Below are 14,626 nucleotides of genomic sequence, written 5' to 3' on the forward strand. Positions count from 1 at the left end.
AGACTCTTCACTCTAAAGTCTCTGGAAGACTCAGTTGGCTGCAGCAAGGATTAAATGACAGGCAAAGGAGCACAGCCCTCACCCAGTTAACATCTCTGGTGCACTTACTGTTCTTACACCCCAGCTACACCCTTAACTCACACGCAGCTCCAACTGGAGTCATCAAAGACGTAGTGTGTAGTGGGAGAGGACTTTATTTCTTACACTGGATCCCTCTTTTCCATAATCCTTGTTTTTCCTAAAATATGGCCCTTATGTATTATTTTGGTTCTTAGGGTAATGACAGGCAAGATCAAGAATCTCCCTCAGCGATGAAAATGATTCATTCTCTAGCTACTCCTTCAGTCCTTGGCACAGCTACTGCCTGAGTTGGGAAAAGAGCTTCTCAGCAAGATAGCGACGTCTAAGGCCATTCAGGAACTGTCAATGGTGAAAAAGCACACCTGTGAAAGGAGTGGGCCCTGGCAAACAGACTACTGATGTAAGAAACAAGATTATGCTCTAATAAGCAAGTCTTTGGAGGTGACTAGAAAATTACATCTTTGTTTCATACTTGAGGAATGTAACCATGTGATATAAATGTTGAACCTATAGCCACATAATTTTTTAAGGACCAGGAACTGGAACACCTAGGTGTTTTCCCAACTTTATTGGAGTTATGAGGGGACAGGGAAGGAGGAGGTGTAGATTTGAAGGTTTTCGGATTTTTAATGCAAAATAATTTATCCTGTATTTGATACTAGACAAGACTAAAAGGGTCATGTCCTCCTTATGCCCTTAGGCCATTTCCAGGTGAAGTGCTCTAGGCTTCTGCCTCACTCTGATAGCTAAGAAGGGCCTTCCAGCCTCGGCTCTAAAACCTGCTTGTGCCTCAGCGCCTTGCAGGTTTGGGCATTATGTAAACTTTCACAGACTTGCTGAAGGGGATGGTGCCCTCGATGCTGGTCTCCACCTGGGATGACACCTCACCACCCTCAATCCAGGGGGATTTTGGAATGCGGGAATTAGAGTTGTAGGCCAGCAGCAGCCTGACTTCCACCTGGCATGGTTCTGGAAAAAAAAGACAAAAGAAATCCTCTATGAGGGCAACTGCTAGGAACTGGGATGAAATGTCAAATAAAAGCAACATCAAAGATGGAAGCAATAGGGTTTCTAAACATTTCTTCATGTGCCCTCATCCCTTCCCCCTCACCAAACAAAGACACTTTCCCAGCTTGAATCCTGTGAGGCTGAGCCTGAGCCTGCAGATGTGCGGCTTCTCCGCCACATCTCTGTGGGCTCCCTGCAGCTCAGATCCATGGTGGATCAGAAGGGAGCTAAAAACGGAGGCCTTCTAGCCTTAAGAGAGGGCCAAATGGGCCTACATATGGCTGATTCTCATGCCCAGATAACCCTGCTCTTCCTGTGTGGTTGAGCTCGGGCATGAAGGCTGCATGTATCACAGACTCTACCATCTTAGTGGAGAAGCGGCCCTGATTAGGAAACACTTCTGGCAAAAAGTTCTCACCAGTGAACAAGAACATGTTTCAGGGACCTAAAATCATGCCATTAAACCTTTCATTCTTTAAATGACATGACATTATGGCACTGATCTTGTGTCTGCATGTGGCAGGCCCCAGTAAGAGTGAGTAATCCCTCCCTCAAGTTGCTGACTGTTGGAGACAGAGACAGTTACAATGGAGCACAGCACTCTAATCAAGTCTGTAAGAAGAATGAGGAAGGAGCCCAGGAAGGCATTGGAATAGAATACCTGCTCTGTGCCAAGCACATCACCTGAAGAGTATGCACCCTGCCACACCATGAAAGACTGTCACAATCCCCAAAAAGTCTCAAGGCTCTGAGAGGTTCTAAGTGACTGCACAAATCCACACCGTTGACAGAATTTGAGCCCAGTTCATAAACTGAAGCAATTAATCTGTTAACCATGTGGTCTCTATAAAGGAGGGGGAGAGAATTTCCAGAAAAACTTAAAGACCATTGCAAAGGGCCAGGAATAGAATAAACTTGGGAGCAAAATGTGCAAGTGTTGAAGATGAGCCCAATGCCTAGATATATAGGGGACGAGAATGAGGGCTGGAGGGATCTAAGTGAACAAGGGCAGAGGTCCCAGGACTTCTCAATGCCCCCCACCCCAGGCCTCTTCCTAGTCACGTCCTGACTTCTCTCTAGGGACGAGAGCAGAGACTGAATTGCTTTTCTCCAGCCAGAGCAAACTAGCCAGACCAAGAGAGCAGCCCTGGCACCACCACTTACCAGACACTGGTATGGACACCATCATGTAATGAGGGGCCTGACAGCAGCCTGGGTATAACTGTAATGAAGCCAGTGCTGCTCTCCAGCATCAGGCTCAAGTATCAGCTCTCCCGCTACGTATGATCCCCTCTTTTGGTCCCAGATGGCTGTTGCCAACCACCAACCACAACCTAGCCCTGATTCTCACAGCACTTTAAGCCAAATCCTGGGGAGGTCAGAGGACTCAACCCCACCTGTTCGTTATGCCTTCCCTCACCTGCATGTGGTAAGAATGGCAATTCCAGCCATTGCCATCAGAGCAGAGGAGAGGGGAGAGACAACAAGAGGAGACAGTAGGAGAAAGGAACAAAAGATCATGTGGGACAAACCATGTAATCTGTTCATCATGCCTGGAAGATCTCTTATGAGGTATGCATTCTTGCTTCCATCTTACAGATGAAGAAAATAAGACAGAGAGGTAAAATAACTTTCTCAGGATCACTCAGCAAGGGAGGCAGAATCTGGAACCTGGTTGGCGTGACTCAAAGCTTCTGACATGGCAGACTCCTGCCTCCCAGAGGAGAGGCCCCTGGTACAGAGCTGCTGAAGGCCTGCATGGAGGAACACCCACCAGCACCAGGCCCCATCTCCTGGATTAGGAGAAAGAAGGCACAGGTGCATTCAGAAGGAGAACATGTTTCACTTTGGTGTCCCAGGTCGGAAGGGATTTGGTAGTTAGGAAATGTGAGTGCCAGCCTCAGTGCCACCGCTGACCAGCTATGTGGACCTCCATTTATGCATGTATAAAATGAAAAACAGAACACTAAATTCCCCACCACCAACTTGGTCTAAGGATTAAATGAATTTTAATGGCATATTGAAAATCCTGTATTCAATTTTCATTATTTGTTGAGCACTTACTACCTTCCAGGCTCAAAGGACACATGATAGAGAGGCATCGGAGATACAGAGGTCAAGATGATTAACAAGTTCTCTGCTCTTGTGGTGCCTTCATGCTAATGGGAAAGTCAGTAACAAATTAAATGGGAGAATTCCCAACATTAGTTAGCACTACGCTGAGAATTAAAAAAGAGGTTTGTAATAGCAGTCTCTCAAAGGGGGTGATCCTGAATGAATTATAATTCTTCAGGCTCAGGACAGCTTGGTAGCCCTAGTTCAGGCAATGACTTACTGTGTGACCAGGGCAAGTTGGTAGGCCCCTCTAAGAACTTTGAGGCTCTTCTGAGATCTAGCATGCTGTGGTTTGCCTCTCTGAGCTGTGGGCCTTCCAAAACAATACTGTCCCATGGCCTATCTTTCTAGCTATCAAGTCTAGGATCCCTTTATGAGAAGAGATTAGAGTAAGAAATTCTCTACCTTCCTGTGTGGCTAATAGTGCAGAACATTCCAGGCAGCAAGGATATGAAATGAGGGATGCTCAGGGAGGAAGATCCCGGGTAGAGCATTGCCGGATGCCCCCTAAATTGGGCCAGGCCCAGGGTCACTGACTAGACCCCCAAAGGGGATGCCCTGATATTCAGGCCCTAATCATCTGAGCCTGGCCATCTGGATATAAAGACTTCCTCTTTGTGAAAACTTTATTATGTCATTTATACCCACCTAACACCCCTGACAGAGAGAAACCATTAATAAGGGCATTAAGTCACTCATGTAAGTAATATAGAGAAAGAAAAGTCTAGAAAGCAACCACTTAAATCTAAAATAAACCAAATTTGGTGTCATGAAACACCTTCCCCAATAACAACCATGCTTCTGAATCATCTTCAATGATTGAGAAAATACCAGTGAGGCCAATTCTCCCCCCACATTTTAGGTTCTGTAGACCGAGTCTCTTTTTCCAGTTTCTAAAGCAGCCTTACAGGCTTGAAATGTAATGTCCCATGCACTTGTATTCTTCCATTTTATTCTTAAGAATCTTTAAAGTTACTTACATAACCTCCCTATCTTTTCACAAATTATTAAATTATTACATTAAACCAGCCCATGTGGAAGGGGAGGGCAGTAATAGTTTACTTGTTTGGGGGGAAATGAACTAAATGGTTCATATACAAAGACAGAATGATTTTAATTTGGGGTAAGAAACATGAAACTGTTTCATTTCTAGACAGAGCAATCCTCAGAACCAACTCCTAGGTTGAGAATTATCATTTTCATTTGGAAGGTGAGGAAATGGATTCAGAAGGGAGAGTGGCTTGTCCAAGGCTATGCAGCAAGTCAGTAGCAGAATTAGGACAAGAAAATAGTATGCTGGCATCCAGCCGAGGGCTCTTTCCAGGAGATTCCATTCTATTGTAATCTCCTGTATACTTTCTGACAAAATCTTGTGCCGCAAGCAATCAAAGCAATGCAGCAAATTAGTCTAAATGCAGCCAGTTTAAGCTTTCAAACTCCTTAAGAAATTAAGTACAGTCCTCAGCAGGCCTGACTGAACCATGTATTTCTCAAAGTGCAAAAAAACAAACGCCTCAAGGTAAGTGTCATCCCCAGGAGCATATTCTCCTGTCCACCTTGGCCCACTGACCCCTTACCTGTCCAGGCAGTGTGGGAGAGGTACACCTGAGTGATAAGCCGGTGGCGCCCTGGGCCAGGATTCCGGAAGTCTGCTGGCTTAGGATGAATCATCTGAGCCTGGCCATCTGGATATAAGACCTAAGAAGTGAGAGAAGTGAGAAAAAGAAATAGAAGAGCCATGAATTTTCAACAAAACTGCAGTGTCTGTTGTGAACCCCAAAATAGGAGGGAAAGAAGATACCAGCTTTCATTAAAAACTGTTCCAGGAGTGGGAGGTAATGCTGTTGAGATCCCTGTACTCTCTGCCCTAGCACAAAGCAGTATTTGATAAATGTTTCCTGAATTCATGGTGAAGAAGTGATAGGAATAAAGTGCTTCTATTCAGTACCAGAATAGGCAAAAGTACTAATCTGAGTGTGAAAAGCCTTCCCAGACACCCCCATCTGGGTGACTTGCTCCCTGCCTGGCTCTGAATCGCATCACAGGCCAGCACCCACCACCAACCACCAACCATTTAGAATAATTTTGTGACTGCATTTTCTCCACGAGGTTATAAGCAGCTAGGAAGCTCTTTCTATAGCTCTGTCAACAAAGGGTCTGCTCTGTTAAAAAACAAAATTCAACCACATAAGTTTGAAGATCTAATTGGCTTTACTGAGTATCGAGCAAGTAGAGAAATGTTCCCAGGAGTCGTCCAAAATGGAAAGGACACATTCCTGGAATGGGTCGAAACTGTAATTAAGTCTTGGTTTCCTGTTGTGGGGGTCAAATGGCTCCAATTTGGGCTGTCTTTTTTTTTTTTTTTTTCTTTGTTAACAGCTCAAATCACTGGCTAGTTCTCAAATCTCACACATGGCCAGAGCCTTGTCCTCACTATCGTAGGGGAGCCTCACAGCTATCTATGCAGAGGGCCCCTCGCACTGCAGGTGTACAAACGAACTACACGAACAAATACAGCTGATCCTAGAACCACATGGCCTGGACTACGGAAATCTACTGATAAGGACAAAGTAGGGAACTACACAGGTCTTTCAACTATGCAACTCTGAAGAGGCAGGTCTCAGCCCACCTGTCCCATAATGAAAAAGGACTTCAACTACCTCCATTTTTTACCCCAAACTTTCTCATCAATTCAGTTCTTCTTTCCAACCTATCTCTTAACTTAGACAAAAGACCCAGAAGGCAAAGCATCTCCTGACAGGAACCAAAACTACCCCCTCAAGCAGTAATGACTGCACTGAGCCAGCAAGACCCCACACGATTGGCCCAAGGACAAGGAGTGACGACCTTCACTGCCCACCTGCATGTACCCACCCACCTTGTCCACATTTTCCTTCTATAAACCTGGAAGTATTCTCAGCACTATGGAGACAGTCTTGGAGACATTAGCCTGCTGTCTTCCCAGTGAAATAATTTCAGTGAATTTTGTCCCTGAAATAAATTGCTGTCTTGTTTCACTACCACCTGTCTCTCGGTCTTTGGATTTTGCCAACAGCTAGTGACTGAACCTGGTCCCTCCAAACCAGGTGCTCTTGCAATAATCTCCTCTCATCTGTCCAAAACAGAAAAAGTGCTGGTCTGGACAGCACGTTCCTACCATCAGAGCTGTCCTGCAAATAGACAGTGAGCTCCCCACCTGTGAAGGCTTCCAAACAGTTTGGCCATGCACTTGGTGGGGTGGCTCTGGACATTTTCTAGTAAAGTCTAGCAGATGACCCTTAAATAACCTGTCTGTAATTTCATTTATGCTTAGTTGATCACTGAACTTTTTTCAGGGATAAATGTGAAACAGTAGTTCTCAACCTAGCTCCACATTAGAATCATATAAGAGTTCTCAAAAAAAAAAAAAAAAAAAAAAATACTGGTATAGTCATGGGGCCTACCTTCTGGATTCTGATTTAACTGGTGTAGGCTGAGGCCTGTGCATCATTACTTTTTAATGTTTTCTGAGTAACTCTAAAGTGGAGGTAGGGTAGAAAACCACTAATACGGGGAAAAAAAAACACAACCAAAAATGTACAGCATCAACTCAGAATTAGTTCTCCGTACATCTTATGATTTATAATAAAGAATTCCTTAATGAAAAAAAAAAAAAAAAGGATTCCTGCTGGGAAGCCAGAGTTTTTTTTCCCCCCTCTACTGTCACCACAGGCAAATCTTCAGGGCCTGACTCATTCTTACCTCTTCCAGAAGCTTTCCCTGCTGGCTCCAGGCTATTCTGTCCTCAGATTGTACTCACTTACTGTCAGTGCTTGTGTCCCTACTTTTATTCATATCCCTTAAGCCTAGAATACCTCCTTCAGCCCCTATCCTTTGCTCTTACTCATCCTTTCAGACCTCATCCATGCATGAGTGTCTCCACAAAGTCTTCCTTTTCCTCAGCCTCCAACCACAGCGTCCAAATTAAATTGTCTCACTGTGTGTGTGTGTGTGTGTGTGTGTGTGTGTGTGTGTATTGTAAATATATTACAGAATTTTTTATAGTAGCTAAAAATTGGAATTAAGCCTGTAGGGGAAGAAAAATAATTTTCCCTCTACCTTTCTAGGTTCTTGGCTAAGATCACATTTATAATAAAAGACAGATAAACAGGAGAAAAACAGAAGTTTAAAACATGTAAACATCCTGTGTACATAGGAAATACCCAGGAAAACTGATTAACTCCCTGAAATGGCCCAAGACATCACCTTAAATACCACCTTCCACCAAAGACCAAAGGAAGGTGTTGCGGTGGGAGGGAGCCAGTTATGGGAGGTTACTAGGTAAGCAAAATAAACAAAGGTAAGATCGCTATGCAAAAAATAAATAAATAAATAAATAAATAAATAAATAAATAAATAAACACACACACACACACACACACACACACACACACACACACATATATGTAAATAAATATTAATCTTTATGCCCAACTTGGGGTTCATGCTCTACCAACCAAGCCAGACATGTGCCCCTGTTGTGCAAACTTAAATTAGTGCCCGCTTCACTGATAAAAGAGTTTCTAGAGATTTAGTAATCCTTCTCTTCCAGGTACAAAGGAGACACCTTTACAAATGGTGATTTCCCTTATAAATGTAAATTTCCCTCACAAAAGGGCAACTTCTCTGTTTTTAGAGATTCTCCAGGTTCTGTGGCCTCTCAAAAACAATCATCCCCAAATATTCTTTATGCCAAAGAGGCATATTTAGAGTGGCATATTGTGTTCCCCTCCATTCTTGTCTTTGAAACTTCCTAGTTTCATAGTCAGAAGCTGAGTCAGTACATTACTCCATTACTTTAGTGAACCAGTCAGTCTCTTATTCTTGAGAATAAGTCAGCTCATTTAAATGGCTGGGTCTTTTTTCAGAAGGTAGTGTTGCAGATGGGTTCCCAAAATTAGGCCTATAGTATGCGACCAATCAGGTATTTATTAAGGGGCCCCAGTATTCTTCTGTGCATGTCTGAATGATGACTGAACTTCTGTTTTATAACTGCATATCTATTTGTCTTTCACTGAAACTGAGCATCCTGAGGGCAAGAATTTAACACATTCACCCCTGCAACCCTAGTGCTCATCATGTGAGTAAGCATTACTTCGTGGATGGGTGGATGGATGGGCAAGTGGGTAGTATTTTTGTGGGGCTTAACTGCAGACTGTTTAAACTGACTGGTATCTCTACTGCATCTGGCATGTGTCTCTAATATGTCTAATTTAGGAAAAAATACTCCCTAGTGATTTTTTCAACCCATAAATTTTGCTCACCAAGTGGACCCACCACAGCCTGAAAAGGATTTGTTTATTACAGTTTGCTTGCAACCCTGAAAATACCAAGTTTTAACTTCACATTGTAAGACTAGAAAGACCTCTGTCATTCAGTGAACGCTTACTGGGTACCAGTGGCTTTATATACTTCATTTCCTTTCAGTGTCAATTGTTCCTAGTTGTCAGTTGTAGAATCTGAAGTTCAGAGTTTAAAGTAACTTGCTCTAAACCACAATCAGCAGAAGAGATGGGATTCACATCAAGACTCTTTACCATTAAGAATCATCTCGGGGCGCCTGGGTGGCACAGTCGGTTAAGTGTCCGACTTCAGCCAGGTCACGATCTCGCGGTCCGTGAGTTCGAGCCCCGCGTCAGGCTCTGGGCTGATGGCTCAGAGCCTGGAGCCTGTTTCCGATTCTGTGTCTCCCTCTCTCTCTGCCCCTCCCCTGTTCATGCTCTGTCTCTCTCTGTCCCAAAAATAAATAAACGTTGAAAAAAAAAAGAATCATCTCTTCTCTCTCCTCACTTTCTGTCCGTCAGGTAGAAATTACAGGGCTGCTGAAGTTAAATGCTTCAACACATGGTCTAGAAGCTCTATGAGGACCAAAATCTGACAGACCTGGACCTTCACGATGCTTTGGGGATCCTGCACATGTTCCAGGGTTGCATCAACATCCAGGGCCACAACCAACCCGGATGTAAACCGCAAAGGATTGTCTGACTCGCCTGCTGGCTCAATGATTGTGGCTGAAGCTTTGTGGATCTGCAAGCAAGAAAAAAACATAATGATCCTGAAGCCAGGTCATCCCTGGGCGACAAAACATGATCCGTGCAGCTTTCTGTCTCATTATTAACAGGTGAACATGTGAAAACCAATCAGAGGGAAGGCTCTAGCCCAGCTATTCAACCGGTCAAAGAAGATCACCAACGTCAACAGTTCTGACTGTCTGAACAGACTTGACAGGACCTGCTCTGGAAGGGGGAGGTGTAGGAAGGTACTCTGCCGCAGCATGGTCTGTACAATTTTGACAACTTCTACAGGTTTGGATGTCATGAGTCGGGGCATCAGGTCAAGAAGTTTGTCCACAAAGCTGTCCTGTAGGTGGGGCAAATCAGCAATAAAACACCTGCAGGAACAAACAGAAGCCAAGTGACTAAGCATTCATTTACCACAGGATGATCCCCAAACATATGCCAAATCCTAAGGTAGGAGAAGTGATGAACTGAAGGAGCTCATGGTCCCTGAATGAGAAAGCCAGGCACCTAGATAATTACGCCTTGGTGATATGAGCATCCTGATAGCCTTGTTTATTGAATACCCCTATGTGCCAGATATACTCTTCAAGTGTTTGGCATGATCTTATTTAATCCTCCCAGCAATCGTGTGCATTGTTACAATCATTATTTTCATATTACAGATTCATTAATTAAGTTAACAATACGTCTTTAAGACTGCAAGTGCCAAGTACTATCACAGGCACCAGGGACATAACAGTGAGCAAAAGAGAAGAAAATGCCTATCTTAATGGGGCTTGTATTTGTAGAAAGGAACACAGAGATTCAGAGAAAAGGATGTTGCATTGAGGCTTAAAAATGTTAAATAAACTCATTCCCAGCTCTGATTCCACAGTACTCCTGCCTTATAGAAGGGGACAGTCGAAAACTATTTCACTGAGGTAATAGCAGTGCAGGGACTCAGGGGCTGAATTAAGAAAGAATGTACAACTCTATGCAAGAGATGAGAAACTATGGCATACCAGAGCTATCACCTTCCTAAAAGTCTCTTCAACCCAAATGTGCAAAAAGACTCTCCATCTTAAATCTAAAACCAAGGGCACCTGGGTGGCTCAGTCGGTTGAGTATCCAACTCTTGATTTCAGCTCAGGTCATGGTCCCAGGGTTGTAGGATCAAGCCCCACGTTGGGCTCCACACTGAGCATGAAGCCTGCTTAAGATTCATTCATTCTCTCTCTCTCTCTCTCTCTCTCTCTCTCTCTCTCTCTCTCTCCCCCCTCTTCCCCTCTCCCCTGCTCGCACAGACTCTCTCAGAAAGAACGAATGAAAGAAAGAAAGAAAAAGGAAAAGAGGGAGGGAGGGAGGAGGGAGGGAGAAAAAAATCTAAAACCAAAGTAAGGCATGAACTCAGTTGAGATGTGAAACTAGGATCTTAAAGAGCCAAACTGGAGTGTATCATCTGCTAGAGAGCAGCACCCACTGGTGAAGCGTGGTATTGCAACTCAGCCCTACAGGAAGCTATCTCACCCAGATGAAGACTCAAAAGTATAGTCATGTAAACTTCAGGTTTGATGAAGTTCATGGGGGCAGGGATAAGGGGTGGAAGAATGAAATATCTGACTTAATATTAGACTATAAAATCCTATAAATTCTTTCCTCCTAGTATTATATTGCCAGTACATCACATGTCTGGTCACCAATTCGACTACCACTTCTTCGCTAAGCCTTCCATTCATCTACTAGAGCTGTTTTAACCTATTTATTTCATATAGAATTCTGAGAAAACATAGCTGTACTACAAAATAAAGGCTACCTACAGAATTATGGAACAATTTTTTGTAGATTACTGTTGTTGAATTTCCATATTTCTCTATAAAGAACAGTGGGGAAAAGAACTTTTTTGTTGAGATTTTTCAACAAAAAAGTTTGTTTTACCATCTAGATACTTGTCTTTTTGTGGCCCAGCTGAATGTTGAATCCAAATGATTCCCGATATTTTTACTGTACCACTGTTGCACATTTAGCTAAGTTTAAAGAAGTTTACATACCCCTAAAAAAAATGCGCAAGGGCACACTGCCACAGATAACAGGTTGGATGCGTGGGTTAAACCAAGGATTCTAGCTTCTGATTGCTCTTGTTGCCCTCTATGTGCTGTTATCTGCATAACCAGGAGTCAGTAAGCTAGATGGTAATGAAATAGTTACCTCTGAAAAAAGTCCACTTCCTGTAAAAACTTTTCACACATCCCAAATAAGGGGTCAACTCTGTAGAAAAAGAGAAAAACAAACATACATACATATATTTGGCTTACGTAATCTTCGAACTGAGGAATGAGGACCAAATTCCCAGAAACCTGAGCCTACGTGAAAGGAAATCAGAGGATTACACTATCAAAATTATCTCTAAAAGGAAGAGCAGATTCCTAATGGACCTAGGGGGAAAATATCTGCCAGAATGCCAAGACCCAATTAAAACACTTCGGTGGCTATCAGGCTCAATGAACACTCAAAATCAAGGGCTATCATAGACCGTGCCTGGCATCAGACTCACTAAGGATACAGGGCAGAAGCACAGCTTGCAGACAATCCAGCGCCACGTTCCTCCCCTGCAGGAGTCCTCACCACACTCCATTCAGTCATCCACAGAGCTGTCTGGGAGCTGTGATCTTGCCGTGGACAGACAGCTCAGGTACGAGGAGATGACATCTATGTCAGTTGAGTTTGGAGACCAGCCTGGATTAGAAGCCTCACGCTCCATAGGTGCTAACATCTCTTGAAACAAATCCATAGGCATACCCTCCAGGGTCCCCACAAGGGATGTGCCCAGTTAAAAGAATCACTGCACTCAGTAGAACCCAAAGCTATGGTGTCTGCATCAGGCAATTACAGTTTACTAATAGTCCCTTCTGGTCTATATGCAGTTTTCTCAGTGACAATTTTTATGATCACAGTGTTACCTAGTAAATACAGTTGATATACCAGGTTTCCAGGGAATATACCTAGAAAGTTAACCAAAGGTCAAATTCTCATGCAGAAGGGGAAAAGTGTTGTTACTACTTTGCCCATAGACAGGACTATGTTCTTTCCTCACTTGGCTTCTCTGGCTTCACAGCCACTCATTTTCTTTTTATTTCTTGTAATTTCCAAATGAAACTTTGTATTTATTTTCATTAATATTGTATTCATTAGAGGAGTAAAATTCCAGTGAGGAAAAACAGACAAATACGCTCTCCTTATGTAAAAACATGCAAGAAAAGGGTGTCAAGGTTCTTAATAACCTAGTTTAGTCTTTCTACTAAAATGTAAGCTCCATGAGAGCAGGGACTTTTATATTAATTATTTTGATATATATTTTCTGGCACAAGCAACTATTCAATAAATATCTGTTGAATGAACAAATAAATGAGAAATGACAAATGGAAACTTACTCTACAAACAACATGCATTTGAATTCTTTTCCTAAAAAACAGGCAGCACTTGAAACTTTCTTAACTCTGATAAACTACCAGAAAATGGAACTGCAATCTGATAGTGAGGTTCACCCACTAAAGATCCCCAGGAGTAAGAGGGCTGGAAAGGAGACCTCAGGAGGGGGTAAAAAGAAAACAATTCAGCCAAGCAGTATCAATGTGGGGTCTGCCTATATAGAGTCATCTTGTAGAACTTCCCAATAATAAAACATAAAATAGATTTGGGAACTACCTCCAAACCCCAAAACAGACCAAGAAGCCTCACCTACATGCTATATGAAGTAGGCCTTTATCACTAAGAACCTCCACTTTTTTCTCGGGGTAAGGAAGGAAAGCAGAGGAAAAGTAAAGTCCACTGGGAAACCAAACACTGATCTACTTCCATTTATAAGTATGCAAAGACAATGGAAAATCATTAGATGCTATGATCAGGGCTGTAAAGGAGACCAAGCAGACCTCAGTGAGAGAAAGTCAAGGCAAGAAAGCTCAGAAAAGCTTTTTTTTTAATTATAATAAATAACCTCAGTGAGATTAAAGAGGAGATCTGAAAGGATACTGCACTGATAAAGCAAGAGAAACGGCTATGAAAAGGACACACTGAAGAAAGCATACTGGTAAATGAACAGTAATAATGAAATCAACTCAAAAGTAAGGAATACTGTATTGAAAAATGATGAAAACTGAAGTCATAACTTAAAAGAGCATATTGAGGGGTGCCTGAGTGGCTCAGTCGGTTGGGCGTCCGACTTCGTTTCAGGTCATGATCTCGCGGTTTGTGAGTTCGAGCCCCGCGTCGGGCTCTGTGCTGACAGTCCAGAGCCTGGAGCCTGCTTAGGATTCTGTGTCTCCCTCTCCCTCTGTTACTCCCCTGCTTGCATTCTGTCTTTCTGTCTCTCTCAAAAATAAAAAAGATTAAAAAAAAAAGTTAAAAAAAAAGGAGCACATTGAGGAATTTACACAGAATACACAGTAGAAAAGCTAAGACATGGAAATTATGAGAAAAAAGATATACGGGAAAATAGATCCAGAAGACACAACATCCAGTATGACAGACTGGAGTGGATGAAGTAGTAGTAATTAAAGAAATAATGGCTGGGAAAAGATCCCTGAGCTAAAAGCAGAGTTTATACTTCAAAGTCCCACTGAAGGTCAGTTAAAAGCATTGAAAGAAAACACGTATCTACACACATCCTGGTAGAATTTCTGAATTCTAAACAGAGAGGAAAAAAAAGAACCAAGAAAAATAAGGAAACAAAGGAAAGAGAACCAGACTGACATCGGATATCCTAACTGTAACATTAAATACTAAACAGTAACTCAGCAACATTTACAGAGTTCTGAAAGAATTCCAATTATGCATAAGAGCAAAAGAGAGGCAGTTTCGGACATGCAGGGTCTCAATGACTGTACCACTTACATACTTATTCAGAAAAACAATTACTAGAGAATGCACTCCTGTCAAATAGTGAATTAGAACAAGGAATTTGAAGGGTGCCTGGGTGGCTCAGTCAGTTAAACATCTGACCAGCTCAGGTCACGATCTTGTGGTTCATGAGGTCAAGCCCCACACTGTGCTCTACGCTGACAGCTCGGAGCCTGAAGCATGCCTAGGATTCTGTGTCTCCCTCACCCCCTCCCTCCCCCTCCCCCACTCGTGCTCGCTTTCTCGCTCTCTCAAAAATTAATAAACAGAAAATTTTTTTTAAAAAAGGACAAGGAATTTTAAAAAGCAACTGTGGCACACACACACACACACAAATGAGTGAGCAAGTTAGAGCTAACTCATTTTGAAAAAGTACTTATAAAGATTAATGCATACTTTAAGAAAGGATTCTTAAATACATTATAAAAACATAATAAGCTGAAACTTAATTCCGAACTATTTAACAGTATGAGACAATGAAATAAAAACAC

The 14,626-nt window shown here is 42.6% G+C and overlaps 1 protein-coding gene across 2 annotated transcripts in view; it reads right to left on the reverse strand.

The window, feature by feature from the left end:
• Positions 1 to 634: 634 nt before the first annotated feature.
• The window catches only part of INTS4 (integrator complex subunit 4), a 116,427-nt gene continuing 102,435 nt past the window's right edge, over positions 635 to 14,626 (reverse strand). For both annotated transcript variants that reach the window (XM_015078868.3, XM_027039860.2), the window contains 5 exons: positions 11,448 to 11,507; positions 9,475 to 9,634; positions 9,127 to 9,270; positions 4,782 to 4,902; positions 635 to 1,050 (listed from right to left, as the gene is read on the reverse strand). In XM_015078868.3, the coding sequence (XP_014934354.1) occupies positions 872 to 1,050; positions 4,782 to 4,902; positions 9,127 to 9,270; positions 9,475 to 9,634; positions 11,448 to 11,507 (664 nt within the window). In that variant the 3' untranslated portion in view covers positions 635 to 871. The remainder of the gene's footprint in view (positions 1,051 to 4,781; positions 4,903 to 9,126; positions 9,271 to 9,474; positions 9,635 to 11,447; positions 11,508 to 14,626) is intronic.

The sequence above is a fragment of the Acinonyx jubatus genome, chromosome D1 (genome assembly GCF_027475565.1).
Source record: "Acinonyx jubatus isolate Ajub_Pintada_27869175 chromosome D1, VMU_Ajub_asm_v1.0, whole genome shotgun sequence".
Taxonomy (NCBI): domain Eukaryota; kingdom Metazoa; phylum Chordata; class Mammalia; order Carnivora; family Felidae; genus Acinonyx; species Acinonyx jubatus.